General features: G+C 40.3%; 1 protein-coding gene across 6 annotated transcripts in view; it reads left to right on the top strand.

Annotated features, from left to right (window-relative positions):
* LOC126253597 (uncharacterized) overlaps positions 1-24342 on the top strand; it is a 323092-nt gene that overhangs the window by 160854 nt on the left and 137896 nt on the right. For 5 of the 6 annotated variants that reach the window (XM_049955071.1, XM_049955060.1, XM_049955043.1 and 2 more), the window contains exons 2-3: positions 19133-19245; positions 19801-19975. In XM_049955071.1, coding sequence (XP_049811028.1) covers positions 19889-19975 — 87 coding nt within the window. In that variant the 5' untranslated portion in view covers positions 19133-19245; positions 19801-19888. Of the gene's footprint in view, positions 1-14945; positions 14969-19132; positions 19246-19800; positions 19976-24342 lie in introns of those variants that run through there. The other variant, XM_049955088.1, reaches the window with a different exon arrangement.

Here is a 24342-nt window from a genome sequence, read left to right as displayed (position 1 = left end):
AGTCCATCATCAGAGATACAGGATTCTATCTAGGCACGTTAGTTTTAATAGCCTTAAAAAACGTTCATATGTTTCTCGATTTTTATTTGGCAGCAAAGCGTAAACATCTGGGGTGATATCCGTTTCCTCCCAAGAACTGCTAAGGTCAGCGTAAAGTATAAACAGCTGTCTAAACAGCTTGCTCAAATCCTTGAACGATCCATCCATACAGAATGATTCACAGTTTGATAGCAGCGCGGGGTAGCACCGTTGTCTCAGGCGCCTTGCCACGGTTCGCGCGGCTCCCACATCCGCAGGTTCGAGTCCTCCCTCCGGCGTGGGTTTCGTGTTGTAAGTAGCGTAAGTTAGTTTAACTTAGATTAAGTAGTGCGTCAGCCTAGGGACCGATGACCTCAGCAGTTTGGTCCTATAGGAACTTACCACCCGCAGATTGATAAACACGCTCTTCCGGTTTCGCTGGCAAACACCAGAATTCTGTCACTTTGACTAGATTAGATTAGATTAGTACTTGTTCCATAGATCATGAATACGACACTTCGTAATGATGTGGAACGTGTCAAGTTAATAAAAGGTGCAATTTTGTCATATGATGACATGTTGGAGACCGTGGCTGTTTTTGAAGACAAATGTTGATGGTGTTAGGACAGCAACCAGCCACAAATTTACTTTGAGTTCCTTTATTCAAAGGAAACCGTTACCGGTTTTGAATCGTTGCGATTCATCATCAGACGGTTTACACGCTTTCTTTCTACATTTGGTGTGTTTTTATAGATTAATTGTCGTGAAACGTCGGTTTCGAGTGTTTGTTTCCATAACGTTCATCCAATCGATGTAAATGCATTCACACTGCATCCTCGTTGTTGCACACGTAATAGTTCTCACTGTACACTTTAGATTTGTCGCTGAGATCATTCCAACCACGCACCACATGTTTTGGTACGTACCAAAACATGTGGTGCGTGGTTGGAATGATCTCAGCGACAAATCTAAAGTGTACAGTGAGAACTATTACGTGTGCAACAACGAGGTACGTACCAAAACATGTGGTGCGTGGTTGGAATGATCTCAGCGACAAATCTAAAGTGTACAGTGAGAACTATTACGTGTGCAACAACGAGGATGCAGTGTGAATACATTTACATCGATTGGATGAACGTTATGGAAACAAACACTCGAAACCGACGTTTCACGACAATTAATCTATAAAAACACACCAAATGTAGAAAGAAAGCGTGTAAACCGTCTGATGATGAATCGCAACGATTCGAAACCGGTAACGGTTTCCTTTGAATAAAGGAACTCAAAGTAAATTTGTGGCTGGTTGCTGTCCTAACACCATCAACATAATAAAAGGTGTCTATACAAGATATTACATTATACAAAATATTACATGACACTTAATATTTTTAATTTTTTTGGGTGGGGGTGGGGAAATTACCCACTTACTATATCCAAAAATTCATCTAATGAGTAGAAGAAGTTGCCATTCAGAAATTCTTTTAATTTCCTTTTAAATGCTATATGGCTATCTGTCAGACTTTTGAGCTGTTAGGTAAGTGACCAACGACTTTTGTGCATAATTTACCCCCTTCTAAGCCAAAGTTAGATTTAACCTTGAGTAGTGAAGATCATTCTTTCTCCTAGTGTTGTAGCTATGTACACTGCTATTACTTTTGAATTCATTCTGATTGTTAATAACAAATTTCATAAGTGAATATAGATACAGTGAGGCTACAGTGAAGATCTCTAGCTCTTTAAATAAGTGTCTGCAGGATGATCTTGAATGAGCTCCAGCAATTATTCTGATTACACGCTTTTGTGCAATGAACACTCTTTTACTCAATGATGAGTAAAAGATGCCATACGGAAGCAGAGAATGAAGATATGCGTGGTAAGCTAATTTACTGAGATGTATATCGCCAAAATTTGCAATGACCCTAATAGCGTAAGTAGCTGAACTCAAACGTTTCAGCAGACCTTCAGTGTGTTTTTTCCAGTTCAACCCCTCATCAATGCATACACTTAGAAATTTTGAATATTCTACCTTACTACCGATTTCTGATCGAAGTCCATATTTATTGATGGTGTCATTCCATTTACTGTGTGGAACTGTATATACTGTGTTTTGACAAAAGTTTAATGAGAGCCCATTTGCAGAGAACTACTTAATGATTTTCTGAAAAACATCATTTACAATTTCATCCGTTAATTCTTGTCTGTTGGGTGTGATAGCTATCTTGTATCATCGGTGAAAAGTACCAACTTTGCATCTTCGTGAATATAGAATGGCAAGTCATTAATATATATTCAAAACAGCAGAGGACCATAGACCGAACATTGCGGCACCCCATTCTTGATTGTTCCCTAGTTTGAGAAATCACCAGTCTCTAGCATGTTATGTGAACTGCTTATTACAACTTTCTGCACTCTTCCAGTTAGGTATGATTTAAACGCTGTCCCATTCATACCACAGTACTTGAGCTTATCTATAAGTATTCCATGATTGGTCCCCTGTTATCATCTGCAAATAAAAAATTGCTATCATTATACATCAGTAAATTATTTTCGTGGGAGAATATTCCTCCACAATTGGTGAGATCTTGTGTAGTTCCCACATATTTTCGCCAATGTGATGTAACGATTGTTTCGCTCTTCTGTGTGATGGTAACTATGTTATTAAGTCGTAGCGTCAATTGGAGAGCTGCCGTACTTCTTCAACATAAACTGATGAAACTATAGCGTCTGTTTCTTTTGCCCGCTTCTTTTCACTGACAAAATTTTTTCGCCTTTCATTCGCTGCTTCACCTGGAATATAGACATGTCTACCTTCCCCTAAAACATTATTTTTTGTGGATAGTCTTCATTTACATTTATTCTTCATAAAGCTTACACAATGTTAGCAAATCACTTCTTGTTTGTTTGTGTAGTCCACCTTAAACTGATGCCCGTTATAAACCAATAGAGGATCCCTTTAGTAGTCTCAGTGAACTCAGCCTCAGCCTAAAACACGGAAAGCTACTTGCCAGTAAGAGGTTGATAAGGCACTGACTCGGGATAAAGCCACACACACTATGCACTGGTATGGGGACAGGGAACTTTGTGCAGGAAATGGGCTTTGGCCATTCCCAGAATACTTTGCAGGTAGCGGTGGACAGGCTAGTGTATCGTACTTCTGGAAGACACTGCCCACTTCCTACAGTGTCCTGGGCTCCATACAGATACCAACACATTCCCTCTCTGTACAAGTGTCATTCCTTTAGAGTGTCACAAACTCCGAAGTGGAACATCCCCTGCACCTAGTTCCAACTACTATTCCGTGTTGAAAGTCTCGTAATTCCCATCGTGCGGCCACAATCACGTCGGAAACCGTTTCACTTGAATCGCCAGAGTACAAATGACAGCTCCGCCAGTTCACTGCCCTTTGATAACTTGTGTACGCGATAATGCCGCTATCTGTATATGTGCATTTCGCTATCCCATGACTTCCGTAACCTCGGAGCATATACAAGGACAACTGATACACTAGCTTCGTGAGGGAAGGAAATTTTATTGCTCTTTATTCGCTAGGGGCGATGATCTGAAAGTGAAAGGATGGGTGTGTGGTTTCCACAGGATCTGCAGACACAATGGAGAAAGTATCTAATGCATGAAAGCATTTTTTTCTCAAGGTACTGACGATAGTCAGGTATAACATGTCCGTATGGGACTGAGATAGTAAGTAAAAGAAAGATCAAACATTGGCCCGAAAACATTATTTCATGTGAGTGTCTGCATTACTTGTAAAACAAATGCCCAGGTGTAAGGTGGTGCTGTATGAATACAGAATAAAGGTAATACAAAAGCCTCTTCCAGCAATGGAGAATCTAAGAACAACGAGGAAGAGATCTCATTAAATGTAGTTTAGGCCAATGTGAGAAGCAACTATCGGGAAACAATATCTTCTGTGGGGGACTGAAAAATGTGCAGAACGGATTAAGAGCATATTTTTTACGCTTTCGGATAGCTGAGGACTGAAGCGAGATGCGACGGTAGAGGAAACAATTTTTTTAAAAAAGTGCAGAGGATATGTAATTTACTTGGAGGGGGGCAGGGGGGAGGGGCGGAGGAGAGAGAACTTGGAATGGGGTACAATTTCGTTGTTTTTCCATGTAACAGTCGCATAACAAGGAATATTCGACGCTGCGTCTTGAGTAGTAATTGCCGTGTTAAAAAATGGTTCAAATGCCTCTGAGCACTATGGGACTTAACTTCTGAGGTCATCAGTCCCCTAGAACTTAGAACTACTTAAACCTAACTAACCTAAGGACATCACACACATCCATGCCCGAGGCAGGATTCGAACCTGCGACCGCAGCGGTCGCGCGGCTCCAGACTGTAGCGCCTAGAACCGCTCGGCCACTCCGGCCGGCAGCACGAGTATTCCTAAGTTGTTGTGTTTTTTTTTTTTTTTTTTTTTTTTTTTTTTTTTTTACAGAGTGTCACGGAAATTATGAGAAACCTGATCGGGTTGACAGCGAAGATATAGGCCATCTACCGTGCAAAAGCCTAGTTGCCAAGTCTCAAAGAACAATTTTAAGTGGAGAACGGTGAGATATTCTTTGTCTCCCTACATATCGCTTCCGTGGCGACAATGGAAACAAGATAAGGCTAATTATGGCGCCCCCACAGAGACAAGTAGTTTTCTGTTGAGTGCAATTGCAGCTGAAGTAATCCATGATTCAGAAATAAACTGCTTTCAGATTTATTTGAACGTTTAGAGCAATAGGACCGGTTCCGTGATATGAAATCACATCTTCAGGTGTACGTCTACAACATAGGAAACGTACAGCCGACATTATGATAAAAAAAACACACCTATCCTAATAATCTATACTCTGTGACAACCAGTATGGAATACTCACACATCAGTAAAACTTTTAAGCCCTGATACTGGAACGAAGGAGAATCAACCTTCTTAAAATTAAATAGTTACCCGCAGCATGCAGAGCGTCACAGTTGAAACTGACCAGTTGAAAAACTGACATGTTAAGAGCACCTTTACCTACAATGAAAAGTGCAAAGTAAGAAAACAAGAAAAGGTAAAAGCCCCTGCTAGCAACACTGAAAGCCCATGGTCAAGAAAACAATTCATACCAGGAGTGACCAGCTGTGTGGCCCTGCACGGCGAGGCGCTGTAGTGTTGCTGTCCGCCACTTACTGGTATGGAACCACGGGCATTGTGTTGCCAGCTGGGGCTTTTTACCTTTTCTTGTTTTCTAATTTTACTCTTTTCATTGTAGGTACACGCGCCTTTAACGTGTCAGTTTTTCAGCTCGTCAACTTGAATTATGGCGCCCTGCTTGTTACGGGTAACAGTATTTTATTTTGAGAAGATTGAGTCCCCCTTCTTCTCGTAGCAGGACTCAAATGTTTTACTGACTTGTGAGTATTTCATATTGGTTGTCATAGAGGATACATGAATACCAAAGGTATGTTTTTCATCATAATGTCGATTCCACGTCTTCTATCTTGCAATGTACACCTGAAGACGAGATTTGACACCACGAAACCGGTCGTGTTCATGTAGAAGTTCATATGCAGCGGAAATCGGCTTATTTCTGAAACACGCATAGAGACATTTAGGCAGGAATTCTTCCCTCGCCCCACCAGGTGGCACAAAGATAATTACTCTCTGCAATGCGCTTTAGAATGGTTTTCAAAGTGTGCACGTATCCTAGATATGATAAAATTTCGTTAACGCGTTTTCATTGTTCTTAAAATTATGCATCCCCTTCTGGTATTCCATCTGCCGCTCGGCATTGTGGCTGAAAATGAAACGAACTCTATAATCTGCCGGGTCTCAGTGTACCGCATGGCCAGAGGTTTTAAAAAAATCCAATTTCTTTGCTCGTGCAGTTGTTCAGCTGCCAAAACATTGAGCTTAGAGCTTTATGTTTTCAGTATTTTATCTTACGTCTCTGGGAGCATGAAATCTGCGTCAGCTTTTAGTTTCTTATCATGAACCCTCAGCCGGCCGAAGTGGCCGTGCGGTTAAAGGCGCTGCAGTCTGGAACCGCAAGACCGCTACGGTCGCAGGTTCGAATCCTGCCTCGGGCATGGATGTTTGTGATGTCCTTATGTTAGTTAGGTTTAACTAGTTCTAAGTTCTAGGGGACTAATGACCTCAGCAGTTGAGTCCCATAGTGCTCAGAGCCATTTGAACCAACCATGAACCCTCACAAACATTCAACGGTATTTCGGCAATAGTACTGCATGGTCAAATTTACTTGTTCTAATAAATACAAATTAAACAGGTCTCATGCATGTCACGGGCTGCCTTCTATGTGTTGCGGTTAGCTTCCGCTTTTTGGGAGCTTCAGATTAAATGTCGAGACTTCCTCTCTTCTGCAAACTACATCAAACATGTATCCCCGTAGTCATTAGTCTGGCAAAATCGAATAAACTCCTCTCGGTCTTTAAGACGCAATAGCTGAGTTACTATTTCAAGAATTCGACGGCTGTCGCCGGATCTTCTTCGGGGATTAGAACTACTGATTTCCGGAGGCATGGCCTCTTCCTTCAATGCACGGAGCTGCAGAGTCCAGAATTTTCCACACGTGGCCCGAATTTTACGCCCGCACGGTACAGCTATCTGCCGTGCACTGCCTGACTCGCCTTCCGTGCATACGAGATTTCAGCCCATTATTGTAAAAAGCTTCCGTTTCGTGCATAGAAGAAGGAGGGATTGCCATTCCCACAAAGCAGTAGTCTTAACTCCTAATGATGATGACATTGACACCTGCTGAAAGCTCGTGAATTATAATTTCAATGGTGTTGTTCGAAAAGTGAAAGGATTTTACTTACATCTAACCAGTCCTTAGTTTACATCTCAGCCTCTTTCTGTCAAGCATTTCACCGTCTTCACTGGCTTCCAGCCGCTTGAACGAGTTGTATCACTGATAGACGTATGCCTACATCGACTATACCTATTTCTTCTACAAACATCTAATTTATAGCTAGGATTACGTCAACAAATAATACCGAACAGTCCTAAGATTATGTCAGTAACTAATACTGAACTTAATTAATACTGATAGCAATATCCTTTATAACCTATGACAGCGTGGTTCTGGAGGCGCCTTGTGGTCGTGTAGTGACGGTAATAGTAGTAGTAGTAGTAGTTTTATTTATCCGTAGATCACTTTTACATGGACAGTGGGCATATCTTGGGATTACAGATTACAACAGAAACAACGTAATTCATATATACAGGCATTTACATAGGCCCTACTTAAATTTCAAGTTTGATAAGGACGAAACAAGTAGTTGGCCGTAGCCTTCTAGTAGGAACCAACATGGCGTTTGCCTGAATTTATTTAGGGGAACCACAGAAAGCCTAAATCAGGATGGCCAGATGAAGACTGCTGTTTCTACCCTCCCGAATACAAGGACAGTATGCTTAAAACAGTACTACTTAATTCTGTTTATCCCTAGTGTAGAATAATGTTTTGCAAAGAAATTATTTAATAATGCAAAAGGCTATGCTACACTGTTCATTTATTTCTCACTCCCTGACACTGTACACACTATACACACATCGTTTCATAACGTAGCGTTACACACACCATCAGCTGACGTCAGGGAATAGTGACATTGTTTGCTTTCCATTCTGTGTGCCTCAGCTTGCCATTTGCTAACCTGAAAAATTGAGTCAGCAGCCATCTATAACGAGCGACTTATTGAGCTCGGAAAGATAATAAGTTGTTAGCAGCTCTGAGTGTTTTCCAGAAAAAAAGCAATCAAAGAAAATAAGAAAAAAGAGGTAGGGAAAGTGTTACGTTAAATAATAGATGTTTTGTCATCGTTATTAATATTATTTATTTGTCTTACAGTTTTCATTAAACTCCTATTCTGTGTTATCTAAGTAACCATTCACTGTATGGAGTGTACGCTTAACAGGCTCTTTTTAATTACCTTCTTAAATAAGGTTGTTTTAGTAATCTCTTTAAACTCCTTGGACAATTTGTTGTACAGTTCTATTTCTTGGTAGAAAATGCTGTTGCGAGTTTTATGTTTATTCTTTCTTGGTAAATGTAAGTTCAGTCTAGATCTTGTTCCATGGTCGTAGAGAGAGCTGTTTGTGCTCTAATTATCAATGTCATTTTTTTTATATTTACTCATATGGTGTCGTTGAACAACCCAGATCTTTACAATGAGTTCAACTTCTGTTATTTATTATTATTATTCTAATGGCCCTTTTCTGTAGTTCGAGAACTGTGTTCAGATTTTGTGAATTTGTCCCCCTTAAAAGAGTTTTGAAGCTAAAAATTGAGGGTACATATGAATAGCACTGTGAGGTGACAAAAGTCACTGATACCTCCTTTTTCCCGGCGTAGTGCACCAATTCGATGTGGCATGGACTCAAGTCGTGGTAGGTCTACTGCAGCCTTCCATAATTACGAAAGTGTTGCCGTTACAGGTTTCTGTGCACAAACTGACCTCTCGATTATGTCCATAAATGTTCGATCGGATTCCTGTCGGGCGATATGGGTGGCCAAATCGTTCACCCGAACTGTACAGAATGATCTTCAAAGCAATCACAGACAATTGTGACCCTGTGACACGACATCATTGTTTGGGAACATGAAGTCAATGGTCTGCAGACAACCGTTTCCAGTCAATAATCGGTTCAGTTGGACTAGAGGACCCAGTTCATTCCGTGTAAACGCAGACCACACCATTATGGAACCACCACCAGTTTGCACTGTGCTGTTGTGACAATTTAGGTCTTTGGCTTCGTGGGGTCTGCGCCCATTAACCCAAATTTCACCGCACTGTCCTAACGGATAAATTCGCCGTACGTCCCACATTGATTTCTGCGGTTATTTCACGCAGTGTTGCTTGTCTCTTAACACTGAGAGCTCTATCTTCCCTAGCCGGCCGCGGTGGCCGTGCGGTTCTAGGCGCTTCAGTCCGGAACAGCGGGACTGCTATGGTCGCAGGTTCGAATCCTGCCTCGGGCATGGATGTGTGTGATGTCCTTAGGTTATTTAGGTTTAAGTAGTTCTAAGTTCTAGGGGACTGATGACCTAAGATGTTAAGTCCCATAGTGCTCAGAGCCATTTGAAGTGTTGCTTGTCTCTTAACACTGAGAGCTCTATCTTCCCTAGCCGGCCTCGGTGGCCGTGCGGTTCTAGGCGCTTCAGTCCGGAACCGCGCGACTGCTACGGTCGCAGGTTCGAATCCTGCCTCGGGCATGGATGTGTGTGATGTCCTTAGGTTAGTTAGGTTTAAGTAGTTCTAAGTCCTAGGGGACTGATGACCTAAGATGTTAAGTCCCATAGTGCTCAGAGGCATTTGAACCATTTTGAATCTATCTTCCCTCTATTTTAATTGATAACGAGACGAGTGTAGTTCGTGTCTTAAAATTTTGTGCGGTGTCCGGAATTCTTCCCAAAATACTTGGTGTGCAATCTTAATGTGTCACAGAGTGGCTGGGTCACGTATTGTTTCTACGTCGTCATTCAGCCACGCTTATTTGTCCCTTTCTTAACAGCATCTTTACAGGTATTTTCGCCATGATTTCATTTAGTTATCCCGCTGTGTCTCGCTGGGGTCTTATTATGGGCTTTTCTGAACCTCACCCTGCTGGTGTTGCTTTACGTTCCGTGTGGTGGGATCAAACGTAGTTTACCAGTTTACTGATCCTTCCATAGATTATGAAAATCTTCTTCAGTATAACATTAATGCAAGGGCGCTGATGACCTACCTGTTTAGCGCCCTCCACCATAAATCGTCATCACCATCATCTACGCAAACGGTATTTCTCTCGGTCGTTCAGTAAGGCCGCCTGCCACTGCTTGTCCGTTGTGAGAGGTAATGCCTGAAATCTGGTACGCTCAGAACAACCTTGACACTGAGGAACGAGGAATACTGAATTCACTAACATTTCCAAAATGGAATGTCCCAAGCATCTATCTCCAACTACCAATCCACGTTCAAAGTCTGTAAATTGCTGTCGTGCGGCCATAATGACGTCGGAAACCTTTCCACATGAATCACCTGAGTACAAATGACAGCTCCATCACGTGGAACTGGACGGAGAACTCTCGTTCCTCCGATGTATGATGGAGTTCGCAGCAAATTCATGCTTGCTGCCCATGATTGTGGTGTGTCAGGCGTCTTCATTTAGGACTGTCTTCACGCCGTCCCAAATGACAATGGTTCAAATGGCTCTGAGCACTATGGGACTCAACTGCTGTGGCCATAAGTCCCCTAGAACTTAGAACTACTTAAACCAAACTAACCTAAGGACAGCACACAACACCCAGCCATCACGAGGCAGAGAAAATCCCTGACCCCGCCGGGAATCGAACCCGGGAACCCGGGCGTGGGAAGCGAGAACGCTACCGCACGACCCAAATGACAACTCTGCCAATACATCGCCCTTTTGTATCTTGCCTACGGGAAACTACCGCCATCTGTATATGTACATATCGTTATCCCATGACTTTTGTCACCTCAGTGTACGTGAGCAAAAGGCGCTGGGTGTTACACATTGATGACAAGACTGGGAAAAACATGCTGATGACATTTTGTAATTATGTATGTGTGTTCAGACCACTTCAACTGAGAATCAACATTCATTCCTAGAAACATTGCATTTGTTACGCAGGCTGCAAGAAAAAAGGTGCCATCACTTTTAATTTTACGTTGTCATTTTCCATCCTCAAACTGAAACACATGGCAATTATTTCTGTTTGTTCAATGTCACTTTATTGCATAGTGTACAGCTGTAAACTTTCTCGAGTTTTTCATTTGCTTTCCCTGCAAAGAGTTCTCTTGCTTTTGCATCGACCATAATATTGCTGTCATGGTTGCTGTCGAAGGCAAAGGCCCTCTGCATGCCCGAGGCAGGATTCGAACCTGCGACCGTAGCAGTCGCGCGGTTCCGGACTGAGCGCCTAGAACCGCTAGACCACCGCGGCCGGCAGAAAATGGTTCAAATAGCTCTGAGCACTATGGGACTTAACTGCGGTGGCCATCAGTTCCCTAGATCTTAGAACTACTTAAACTTACCTAACCTAAGGACGTCACACACATCCATGCCCGAGGCAAGATTCGAACCTGCGACCGTAGCGGTCACGCGGTTCCAGACTGTAGCGCCTAGAATCGCTCGGCCACTCCGGCCGGCTAGGCATTCACTTGGCTTGCTCGTTACAGGCCGTGGTGGAGACGAGGTGTCCGCCCCCGCTGGTAGGGTGGCTCCTTCATCATTGGCTCCTTCATCATTGATAGAATTACCAGCGCATGCCATCATTCACCCACAAACCACCGCAATATACGTTTTGGTGTTCGCCACGGTTACATAATATTTGTGAATTTTACTGTAAATATTATTTAGGCCCTACTATTATATTAAACTGTTTCCCAAAATCTGGGTCACTTATCACATCGTAAAGTGGCATGTCCGGTAGAACTAAAATGTGTCTGTATTCATCATATTGAGGGGACTGAAATATTAATTGTTTTGCGAGGTCACACTGGCCGCTCTGATAGGCATCTCTCTTTTTACCAATGATCTTTCGCACTGCAGCTCAGTGTGTGCTAATTTTGAAACTTCCTCACTGATTAATACCTTACGTCGAAATGGGACTCACACCGAGTATCTTTGCTTGTCGCAGGCAACTGATCTACTGACTGAGCTATCCAGGCACACCCTCAGTCAGTGGACCAGTTGCCTACAAAAGCTACTGATTCCATTTTCGACTTCTGATCCAGCACACAGTTTTAATCTACCAGAAAGTTTCACCGCTCTTTCTATGCAGTAATTGTGCAATTGCACTGGATAAGGACCATGCACCAAAAGATAGTGAACCATCTCGTGATTGGAATCGACATGTTTCATTCTCAGATGAGAGCTGCAGAGAATTGCATATACTGTACGGGCCTTAGCACAGTCGCCCTTTCTCACTGACAGAGGTATACCCTGCAACTGGGCCATAACCGGAACTTTGTATCCTGTTTTCTTTTTAACTCTCTCTAAATGACCAACTTGTAGCCGGTACGTTGCCTTGTGCTGAGCTGGAATGTCAGTCCTATGTAGAGATAATACTGCTGCGCGGTGCTGAGAGGATACTGCTGCGCGGTGTCGGATCCTTGCCAGTTAGGACTGACGGAGTACATCGAAAAAGTTCAAGGAAAGGCAGTACATTGTGTATTATCGCGAAATATGGGAGAGAGGGTCACTGAAATGATACAGGACTTGGGCTGGACATCATTAAAAGAAAGGCGTTTTTCGTTGCGACGGAATCTTCTCACGAAATTCCAATCACCAACTTCCTCCTCCGAATGCGAAAATATTTCGTTAACACCGACCTACATAGGGAGGAACGATCACCACGATAAAATAAAGGAAATCAGAGCTCGTACGGAAAGATATAGGTGTTCATCCTTGACGCGCGCTGTACGACATTGGAATAATAGAGAATTGTGGAGGTGGTTCGATGAACCCTCTGCCAGGCACTTAAATGTGATTTGCAGAGTATCCATGTAGATGTAGATGTAGAGTGAACGTTGTTCAACATGCGACGCGCCCCAAAGAGCATGAACGTTAAGTTTCGAATGACAAATTTTGGAACCACTAAAAAACCCATCTACTGCACTTTCGCCATCTCCGCGGTCGGTATGTGAGCAGGATCATTCTCCTGGCGATATAGGATTATTTCTTGCTCGCTAATGTTGGCCGTTCCTTGAACAACCGACAGAAAAACGCCATAATAAAAAGTATCAAAGTGCCAAGAATTATTTTCTGTTCAGTTACTACTTTCTTTTAACGGCTAATATTTAGCTTGCATCATGTAACAATAATTTAATAATACTTAGATATGATACTATTCTATAGTGAATAAATGTATTGTGTGTCTCACAGAGCCATAGCGAGGTGGCCCTGTGCTCCTGGCAGAAGGGCCGAAGCTCCGCCTCCCGCCTCCCGCCCCCACCCTCCCTTCCTCCCCCACTCCCACCCCTTGCAGATGTATCTTTCTGCAATTTTTTTGCCCAGATTTAGCAAATATTATAATTTTCTAGGAAAGTTTACTACAATGAAGCATTCTTTCTTCTTTTGTTACTGCCTTGTCCCGCAGTTACGCAGGGTGGACATAGAATGGATTTGGCAAGGTTAATTTTTAAGGGGTGGCCAGATGTCCTTCCTGCCGTCACCCCGTACCCCCCGGGATGTAATTAGTGTGCCCCAGCTGTCTGTGTCGAGTGTAATCCGTGGAAGAGTGCGAACGTTTTCAGATGTCTGCGAGTCTTGTAACTGAGGCGGAATGTGGGGCCCAGCCCAGTATTCAGCTAGGGGGATGTGGAAAACCGCCTAAAAACTACATCGGGCTGGCTGGCACACCAGCCAACATCGCGCGCCTACCCGAGTCCAGGAAGCAGCGCATTAGTGCTCTCAGCTAACCTGGCAGGTTACTAAAATGAAGCATTATTGAGAAATATTACTTGGATGAACTACATTGATAGAAAATATTGCGCACTATGAATTAAGTGTATCATTGTAGTAAACAAATTAAAAATTGTATAAAGTTTCTAAAAAAATTAAAGCAAAACATAATCTGTGCCTTATTATATGCGTTCATTGATTTTAGTCTGATGTATCATAAAGGACAGATTTTATTCCCAACTCATAAATTATTACTAGCGCATAAAGTATTGGTTACAAATGTTATATTACCAACGTCAGGTTTACGAGCTGTGTCGTATTCTAGCAACAAGACAGCTAAATTTTGCAATCTACTTTCACCCATACTCGATCGCAATCATATGTAATTTCCTGAAAGTGCGTTCCCACGTTGCTGCAGTCGCTGGCATTGTCACAGATATCCCCATAGCTGTTTTGATGTTTGGGTGCGTATCTCTTACCCCCAACTTAATTCTTAAACCGTCTTCCCTTCTTTTCCTTTTGCGTCCACTCCGATCCTGCGGCCTTCGCAGGAGGCAATCTCGCCATCCCCTCGTTACGGCCCTGCTGTTTCATGTAAAGTAGACACATCCAATATTTCTTAAAAAATTCAAGACATCGAAACCAGGTTTTCAACTACTTATAGTTGACTTATCTATCTAATGAGATTTGAAGTAAATTTTTCTTTCTTCAAAATGTCCATTAATTTCGACAGTATTCTGCGATAACTGAAATGAGAAATACGCAATATTTATAGAAATGGCTTCCACGAAAAAGCCTTAAATTTAACACGGCGCCGGCTGGGGTGGCCGAGCGGTTCTAGCCGCTGCAGTCTGGAACCGCGCGACCGCTACGGTCGCAGGTTCGAATCCTGCCTCGGGCATGGATGTGTGTGATGTCCTTAGGTTAGTTAGGTTTAAGTAGTTCTAAGTTCGAGGGGACTGATGACCTCAGAAGTTAAGTCCCATAGTGCTCAGAGCCATTTGAACCATTTTTTAACACGGCAATTACTACTGAAGACGCAGCGTCGAATCCGCCTTGTTATGCGACTGTTACATGGAAAAGCAACGAAATTGTACCCCATCCCAAGCTCTCTCTCCCCCCCCCCCCCCCCGCCTCCCTCCAAGTACATTACATATCCTCTGCACTTTTTTAAAAAAAAAATTGTTTCCTCCACTGTCGCGTCTCGCTTCAGTCCTCAGCTAGCCGAAAGCGTAAAAAATCGGAGGTCTTCGATCAGATAATATAATCATTAATTTAGCACTCACTCGCAGGCCTTTGAGATCCTACAGTACCGCAGCGAAGAACAGCAAGAACATCATTGTTGGACATGATCGAGCTGTGTAGGTGGCAGCTGTGTGAACCGAGCGCGCTGTTTCCATGTAAACCATGTTAGGTCTGTTCTAATAGTCGTTTCTTTGCGATGCCACTTGTACGACATGGCACTGTGACAACAGCGTGTGTTTGCAGTCACGACCCGAGAGAAAGACTTCTCTTAGGCAGAAGATTGGAGCAAGAGAGGTAAGAGAATTCACATGCCTCTCTCTCCCAGTTTTTCGGCAGTTTTTGCGCCCGGTCTGCGTCTGCGCCGTTGGTGGGGGCTTACCGCGTCACGCCGTCGGTAATGTCCTGACGGCAGTTTAGCGTCCGTAATTACCCTACTACAAAAAAGAAACGAATGTTACTGCTTTTTTTAAAACCAACTTTGCCCAGAAACGGTCTAATATTGCTTAACCAACTGCATAAAATGCTTGACAAATAATATTTCAGTTTAATTTGAAAGCGAATTTCAAACGTAACCTCTGCACAACTCTTTCCATTCCGTAGGGAATTTTCATTTAAAAGTTTTTTTTATGGAGTAGGAGAGACGAAAGAAACAAACAAACTGAGTTCCCCTTAAAATAACACTAGCAGGAATGTCGACGCTTTCAAATTGTGGGCCATGAAATTTAATGATCACTGCCTCACAGCGGCAGCGAACGTTGCAATTCCGTAATAAAAACCAAATACAGATGCTTAGATATGCTGAGCCACAGATAGGCACAACAAAAAGACTGTCACAAAATGAGCTTCCGGCCAACGAGGCCTTTGTTGAAAACACACACACAGCCCCTGCCTGTTGAAGCCAGACTTTCAATAGAACACTGACAAATATATCTGAGCAAAATTTGTTCACTGTCCCTCAGTTTGTGTTTCATAAAGGATTGTAGATAAAGAAAGCGATGCAAGACACACACAAACACGACCACAGCCCCTGGCCGTTGAAGCCAGACTTTCAATAGAACACTGACTAATATATCTGAGCAAAATTTGTTCACTATCCTTCAGTTTGTTTACCATAAAGGATTCTAGGTAAAGAAAGCAATGCAAGGGCTCATAAATGAAGTCCTGATAAAGTTAAACAAGAAAATAATCCTGTTGCTTTATTGTTACATTCCATCCAAGATTTTCCTTTGTTCAAATGCAGGTGTATTAGATTTATTGTGTAGACACTAGATACACCACAAAAAAAATATTAGTTTAAAAGATATTAGTTTAAGATTTAAGAAAAAGAAGAATTCAAAACCCATCATGTCACTAAAAAGAGTAATTTTGCTGACTATAACAGTGTTTCTAACAGCATATTAAAATCTTGTGATGACAGCATTAAAGTTGAGCTACCTCTGCAATCACTCAAGGAGTCAAAGCTTATGTCCTAGCAGACTTATATGCTGTAGTAAAACACATTTATAAAACTGGAGATAGGAAACCACCTCTGATTACAGAACCGTTTCATTCTCTCCAGTCTTTTCATAAATGTTTGAGGATCTGGCCTATAATAGAACACTGACTTGTTTGTTTGAGCAAAATTTGTTCCCTGTTCCTCAGTTTGCCTTTCATAAAGGATTCTAGATAGAGAAAGCAATACAAGGGCTTACAAATTAAGTCCTAACAAAGCTAAACAAGAAAATAATAATGTTGTTATATTTTCAACTTGCTACATCCTTTATTAACTTGATCATCAAAAAATTCTTTGTGGCAAACTAAAGTGTTATGACGTTAATGGCAACACTCTATCATGGATGGAGTTTTACCTTGATAACAGGAAGCAGAGAGGTTTCATTGACGTGCTGTGCTACATGTATGACACTCGCCTCAGAAAGTGAGAATATGTCATACAAGGTCCCAAGAGGATCAATACCAGTTCCACTCTTGTTCTTAGCTCCATAAACAATCTTCCTCTGAATTTAAAGTGTTATCCAGAAGCTGTAATGTTTCCTGATGAGACAAGTGTACTATTCAGATGCCAAAACTCAACTTACCAGACACAACTCAGATGATAGCTTAACAGATGTCCAAGTGGTTCACATCTATTTGAATATTAATCTCATAAAGTCTCATATAATGCATTTCGAACATTTTTAAATAAGAATGATTTTCATATCCTATAATTTGACTCATTACACTAGGTAGGTCCTCTGTCAACATCTGGGTCTACATCTATACTCTCCAAACCACTGTGAACTGTATGGCAGAGGGTACATCCCATTGTACCCGTTATCTGGGTTTGTTCTCATTTCGTTCACATATTGAGTGTTGGAAGAATGTTTAAATGCCTATCTGTGTGTTGTAACTAATCAAATCTTGTCCTCATGATCCCTATGCGAGCTGTAAGTGGGGAGTTAGATTATAATCCTGGAATCATTTAATGCCATTTCTTGAAACTTTGTAAGTAGAGTTTCTCGAGATAGTTTACATCTGTCTTCAAGAGTCTGCCAGTTTGGTTCCTCTAGCATCTCAGTGACACTCTCCCATGAATCAAATAAACATATTACTGTTAATGCTGATTTCTCTGTATAAGTTCAATATCCCTGTTAGTGCTATTTGGTGCAGGCCTGGCTCTCTTGAGCATTATTACAAAATGGGTTTCATGAGTGATTTGTAAGCAGTATCCTTTGTAGACTGACACCACTTTCCCAGTATTCTATGAATAAACCAAAACCTATGCTTGCTTTAGCCACAACTGAGCCTATGAAACCATTCCATTTCATAATATCATACAAATGGCTGTCTTGAAATACCATCCAGCTTTTGTGAGTCTGCTATTTGGTAGATGCCCAATGAAGAAGTTGTTGTTTTGGCTGTTAAATTCGCATTTAGGTGTAAAGTGGCGAGTATTAATGGTGACAGTTTTTTTTATTATTATTTTTTTTATTTTTTTATTTTTATGAAGTCATAGAAGACAGCAGAGGACATTCATTGTCAAATGGGGATGAGACAATGAGTGAATATTATGAAGACAAAGATAATCAAAACTGTTACTACATGACAGCACAGGACATTCACTGTCAAATGGAGATCAGATAATGAGTGAATATATTGTTCATTTGTGAGTGTTCAATTCAGGATCTGAGAATGTTCAAGATTAGAAATGAAATAATTTACCAGCTAATGAGATTAAAAAATTGGTGGAAATGTTTGAATGTTTGATGCAACATCTAAATGGAATAAAATTTTATGCCAGTGGCACTTGCAATCCATTTTCCAGCAATTTGCTGATGACACTGCTACTAGATGATTATCATGACCAGTAGCAAAATTCTTTGATGAAGATAAACCAAAACTTGTCCTATTCCATGATAACAATACAAATCATGGAGGTAATGTTATCATAAATAATTTCATAAAACAAACTTATATTGCACAGTAAAAATGACCATTATTGTAACCATAGTCTTACATTTTTATTTTTATTCATTTGTTTATTTTTTTGCATTGGAACATACTTTTTCTTAACGACATTAAGGTAGTGGTATGCACTTGATATAGTGATAAATAAAACCCCTGTGCTTTCAAAACTGTAGGTATATAGTGTCCAGTGCATCTTGTCTTATTGAATTGACAATGATGAAATTCACTAAATCCCATAACTTGATCATCCTCTGGTGACTGTTCCTCATAAAGTCAGTGCAAGGCACTACAATATCTCTTACACACAGAGCAGTAGACTGTTATACTCACCGAGGCACACTGACATAACAGTTATTTCTAATTCACCTGCACTTAAATATATTGAGGTTGTAATAATTTAGGAGTAAAGGAGAAAACTCACAAGCACCAGACAGTAGAAATACTGAGTCATCAACAAGTACACAAAAAAAGAATGAATGGAAACTTTGCCAGCTTTTGGGTGAATTCTTTAACAAGCTAGAGAAAACACACACCATTCACATGTGCCACTACAGTGCACTAGCTGCACTCACATTAAGGCTGTTATTTTCAAGTGACTTATTATATTGAACCGTTTATTTTAAATTTTCTGTTGCTTGTCATTAGCTGTGCTATTTTAAAAATTTTACTTTTATCATTCAGTGTCAGTGTCATTAGCACTAGTTTACCAGTATTTGTTATTGCTTGGATCTATTAATTTACACTTACTTATACCATATTTCATGACTCTTGTAGTAGCAATAAAATAAAGTACACTTATTTTAATGCTTATTGTAATTTGACTCTCAATATTTGTGAAGTTTGGTACAGAAATCTTACTCTAATGAACAAGTACATTGTTTTCGGTACATTTTTATGTGTTTATTTTGAGTTATACCTGATATGTTATAATACTCTTGACAAGGGCTGCAAACATCTCATCCTTCACTTCACAGAATTTTCCAGATCTGATGCCACACACTTTTTCTGTTTTAGTTTCCACAGAAGAAGCATCTGGCTCCAAACACAAATGATTCAGTCAGTCTACAGATTTGTAACCTCCGTTAACATCTGAAGCTGCAGTCTTCAATATTTCAGTCACCCGAAAGGTAAATCCGTGATATGAAAATCGTTAAACAACATAACTGGACAACTTTATGTGCTTATGTAAATGCATAGCCGGTGACTTTTGCCTTACGAATAACTAATTAATATGGTGAGAAAAATGAAATTGTGTAATAAAATTAAACTCTTAATGAACTCAGGACTTAAATTTATATTTTATTTTGCATTTTTTTGCTGGAAGCCATAAAAGTGATTTATTTAGATATAAGGGGCTGAAAGAATAGATTAAATGAACTGATAACTGGATAAAATTACAGCAACAAGGAATGTTTGAGATCTTGTGTTAATTACAGACTTGAAATATTACGCTAAATTCAGAAATATGTACTGATCAAAGGACAGCTTCCTTTAAAAGCATAGATTAGTAGTTTGAAAATATCTTTTTGACCACAAAAAGGTCATATTTATAACCCTTCATCAAATATCTTTATCAGTTGCTGCAAGTTTAGTACTGTAGATGGGCTGAAACCTAAACAGTGCAGTACATGATAGGATTACTCCTCTTGTAAGCCTTACAACTGCTGTTGCCTTCTGCCTAGCCCTGGCCGAGGACAGATAGTTGTGCAGATTGAGAGAAGGTACCTTCTGCAACAGTGAGCTACCACACACTGACAGGACATCACTACCATGCCAGCCACTGAGACTCTAGGAAGGAGGTCTGCTATTCCTTTTCTTTTTACAAGAGGAACTCACTATGAAGTTGGTTTTGATGTGGTACGTATTCAGTGTTTCAGCATGAAAATAGTCATCTAGTGCTGTAATGTGCTATCAAACAGATAAGTCAATAGTCATTCAAACTGAAAGAACTGTAATATAACTTTAGTTTACATTAAAGGTACATTGCAGTAACTGTAATAAGTCAGACAGTCATTCACATTTTTAAATCTGACATGTTGGCGAAGAGAGAATGGCATGAACCTGTCAGACCTATGGATGTACTGTAAAAGGATTACATATTAAAAAAATTCTGCTAGGCATTAAAATAAATGTAAAAGGCTTTCCTATATAGGACTGATCATTGTGGAACACAACTTCAGATATAAATGCCAGTAATTTAAAAAACTTTGAATAACCATTCATTCATTGCCATATCATATGCTGTACTGTCCATCGTCTTTAACTGCATTTCTCCAGAAGATTATCCTGTAAGATAACAAGGAGCAAATGTATTCAAAATATTCATCATTTTTGTCTGGAGGTGATGACAATAAGAGTATGAAAAGCTAAAACTGACTTTTTGATAACTTTAACAATGTGCTGATTGTGGCTTCATTTCTCATGGTCTCTTAATAATTTTACATATGACTTTCCATATAGAATGTGAATAATAATATATCCATTTGTGAGTCTTGGAAAAAATTTTATTTGCTTGGTACAGTATAAGATAAATTATTGACTTATTTGACTATTTGGTTGGTTGTATCTGGAGCAAAGAGTTTGGATTTTCAATCAGTTTGCTATCATTAGCTGTAAATATTAAAGTTTATGAAGTGCTTTACACTCTCTTTAGTAGGTTATTAATTTGGGTTGGAACGTGTAGGGCACTATCTTCCAAACAATATTATATTATTGAGGTGCTATATCTGATTTGCTACATGTAGTTTTATTCTTGGGGTACATAATGTTAATGTGAATCTTATCTCCTGCTATGAATATTAGAATTTAGCCTTGCAAGTGTATGCCACTGATACAATATTCTACTTTAACCAATAAAATTTTACATTAAACAGAATCAATGATCGTATTAAGGCCAATACCAATATTATAATTTTTCTTATTTAAGTTCGCCAGAACTCAGTTCATGAAGTAAAAAGTAACATTCCTTATAGAGAATCCATTAAATGTGAATTCTTCACATTTACATTTTTGGCATTTATCACACACACACACACACACACACACACACACACACACACACACTAAAAGTCTAAGAAGCCGACCTTGCCCAAGGTATTGGACGGGTCACAAGTGGTAAAATAAAACTAAATCCACTTTGCACCTGTCTTGTAGCAAGCGGTAAAGTGGTCAGTGTCTGTTCACCAGTGGTGTGGCTGAAATTTATATTCCAGTCTTAACTCTGAGTTAACTCAATGAGTCTACTCAATCTCACCTGATTCTAGGTACAATCATCACAGAGCATTTTGATAATCACAATATTACCCCAAGTGGTCAATCTATCACCAGCATTACTGGCGCAACTGGTCTTTTGCATTCTGGGGTGGCCAGAGGATTCAACAGAGGAAGTCGGAGTCCTCTGGCCAACTTAAAACCAAAACAAATACATTTTTTGCAACACTTAACATGACTGTGTTTTGGAAAAGGTGATTACAGAATTGCGAGAGCAAAAGTCAAGTCAAAATATAGATCAATCAATCAAGTTAGGCAGAAGTAATATTAGAGTATATCACCTTGCCTTTGCAGATGATCTTGCAATTTTAACTAGGGTTATTACCACAGCTCAAAAACAAATTGAAATTCTTAAAGATGTTGCAGAAAAAATAGGCCTACAAATATCATTCGAAAAAGTGGAATATATGACAGGCAACAAACAAGCACCAAAGTTTTTGAATATAAAATATTGAAAAATAAAAAGGATTTCTCAGTTTAAATACTTGGGGGAAATCATACATGAAAATGGCATGAAAAAAGCTGTAAATGGAGATCACTATCAAAAAACGGCAATTTACACAAATTATTTATAATAAAAAATCACTTTCCAAATTCAGTAAACTTAGGCATTACACCACTGTAATCAAAACTGAATGTCTTTATGGAGCAGAAACTTTAATTTTAAATAGAAAGAGAGATATTGAAGAAATTCAAAAGAAAGAAAGAAGGATTATTAGAGAAATATTAGGCCCCAGAATTACTGATGGAGAAACTCATAAACTGAAAAGTAATAAGGAAATAGAAGAATACATAGACATACATGGTGACATGAGAAAATTAAGACTTAAATTTCATTGGCACATTAAAAGAATGGCACCCACTAGATTGACAAAACAAGTAGCAGAATTCTACAAACACAGAAATAAGGCCAAAATGGATCGCAGTGATTAAGGAGGATCTTAAAGTAGCCTGTATAACTCAGGCAGACATTACAGATAGAAAAACATTCAGGCAAAAGACATTTGCTTGGAAAGTTGTTCAGAGGAAAATTAGAAAATGAATTGGAACACCATGGTCTCATGAAAGAAAGAGACTACATTCTGAAAGGGTGAAACAAATTTGGACACAAAGGAAGGCCAACCATGAAAGGTGACATTGATGGATTGTACCTCATCTGGTCCTATTGGGGCCTTGTTGCGAAAGCTTGAATTTTGTGTGTATGTTTGTGTTTGTTTGTGTGTCTATCGACCTGCATGAAAGGTGACATTGATGGATTGTACCTCATCTGGTCCTATTGGGGCCTTGTTGCGAAAGCTTGAATTTTGTGTGTATGTTTGTGTTTGTTTGTGTGTCTATCGACCTGCCAGCACTTTCGCTCGGTAAGTCACATCATCTGTGTTTTTTTATATACGAGGGCGGTTCAGAAAGTAACCTCCGATTGGTCACAGTGCGGGTTGTGGGGGGAGTAGCGACGCCATCTGTGCGTTCACGCACTCAACAGGTCAATCGGCATCAAGCCGTGGTCGAGTGAACGTCGTACCTGCACTAGTTTAGTTTTGTGGCAGTTTGAAATGTGTGCTGCAATAGAAAACCCCGCCAAATGTGAAGTGCGTGCTGTCATAAGGTTTTTTACAGCCAAAGGATATTCTGCAGCAGCTATTCATCGTGAGCTTTGTGCCGTGTACGGACCAAGAGTTATGAGTGAAGGAGTTGTCCGTGAATGGGTACGTTTATTTAAAAGTGGACGAGAAAACGTTCATGATGAAGAGAGGAGTGGTAGACCATTATTGGTGACTGACGAACTCGTTCAGACAGTTGATGCAAAAGTTCGTGAAAATCGACGTTTCTCAATGTCGGAGTTGTCTACTGGTTTTCCACAGATTTCTAAGACTCTCTTGTACGAGATAGTGACAGCAAGATTGGGTTACCGCAAGTTCTGTGCACGATGGGTGCCCAAAATTCTTACCGACCACCACAAAACTCAAAGAATGGCCTCTGCATTAGACTTTCTGTCACGTTATGAGGACGAAGGAGAACCATTGTTAAACAGAATTGTGACCGGTGACGAAACCTGGATTAAGTATGTGAACCCTGAGACAAAAGAACAATCAAAGATGTGGGCACATTCAAATTCGCCTACCAAACCAAGAAAAGCCTCGCAAGATTTTTCTGCCAGAAAACTGATGGCAACGGTGTTTTGGGATGCCAAAGGGGTGTTTTTGGTTGAATTCATGGAACGTGGTACGACCATTAATCAAGACGTGTACTGTGAAACAATAAAAAAGTTACGACGGGCTATACAGAACAAACGCCGTGGTATGCTGACTTCGGGTATCGTTTTTTTGCACGATAACGCCCGTCCTCACTCTGCTCGCAGAACAACGGCCCTTCTTGAGTCCTTCAAGTGGGACGTTATCAACCATCCACCTTACAGCCCAGACCTGGCGCCAAGTGATTATCACCTCTTCATGCATTTGAAGAAATGGCTCGGGTCACAGCGGTTTGATGACGACGAAGAGCTCAAAGATGCGGTCACAGGCTGGCTCCAGGCACAAGCGGGTGATTTTTATGCAGAAGGAATTTCAAAGCTTGTGAAGAGATACGATAAGTGCCTCAATCGTTATGGAGACTATGTAGAAAAATAGTGCAAAGATGTAGTTGTAAGATGTATATATTAAAATATTTTTATTTAACTTGGTGTATTTTTTTAAATCAACCGGAGGTTACTTTCTGAACGGCCCTCGTATATATATATATATATATATATATATATATATATATATATATATATATATATATATATGAGAGAGAGAGGGATACACATTCAGTTTTTAAATGTGTGAGACAGTGTTACATATGGACAAACCTGAAGGTTGAATGTTGAGTTTTCACAGAAAGACTAGCATATCAGCTGCTGCTTCGCTCATGTAGACTGTGTAGTCTGCATAGATCTTTTTTTGTATCTTTAGTGA

The sequence above is a fragment of the Schistocerca nitens genome, chromosome 1 (genome assembly GCF_023898315.1).
Source record: "Schistocerca nitens isolate TAMUIC-IGC-003100 chromosome 1, iqSchNite1.1, whole genome shotgun sequence".
Lineage (NCBI taxonomy): Eukaryota > Metazoa > Arthropoda > Insecta > Orthoptera > Acrididae > Schistocerca > Schistocerca nitens.
The sequence above is the reverse complement of the archived record's forward strand: the minus strand, read 5'-3'. Positions and strand labels throughout refer to the sequence as shown.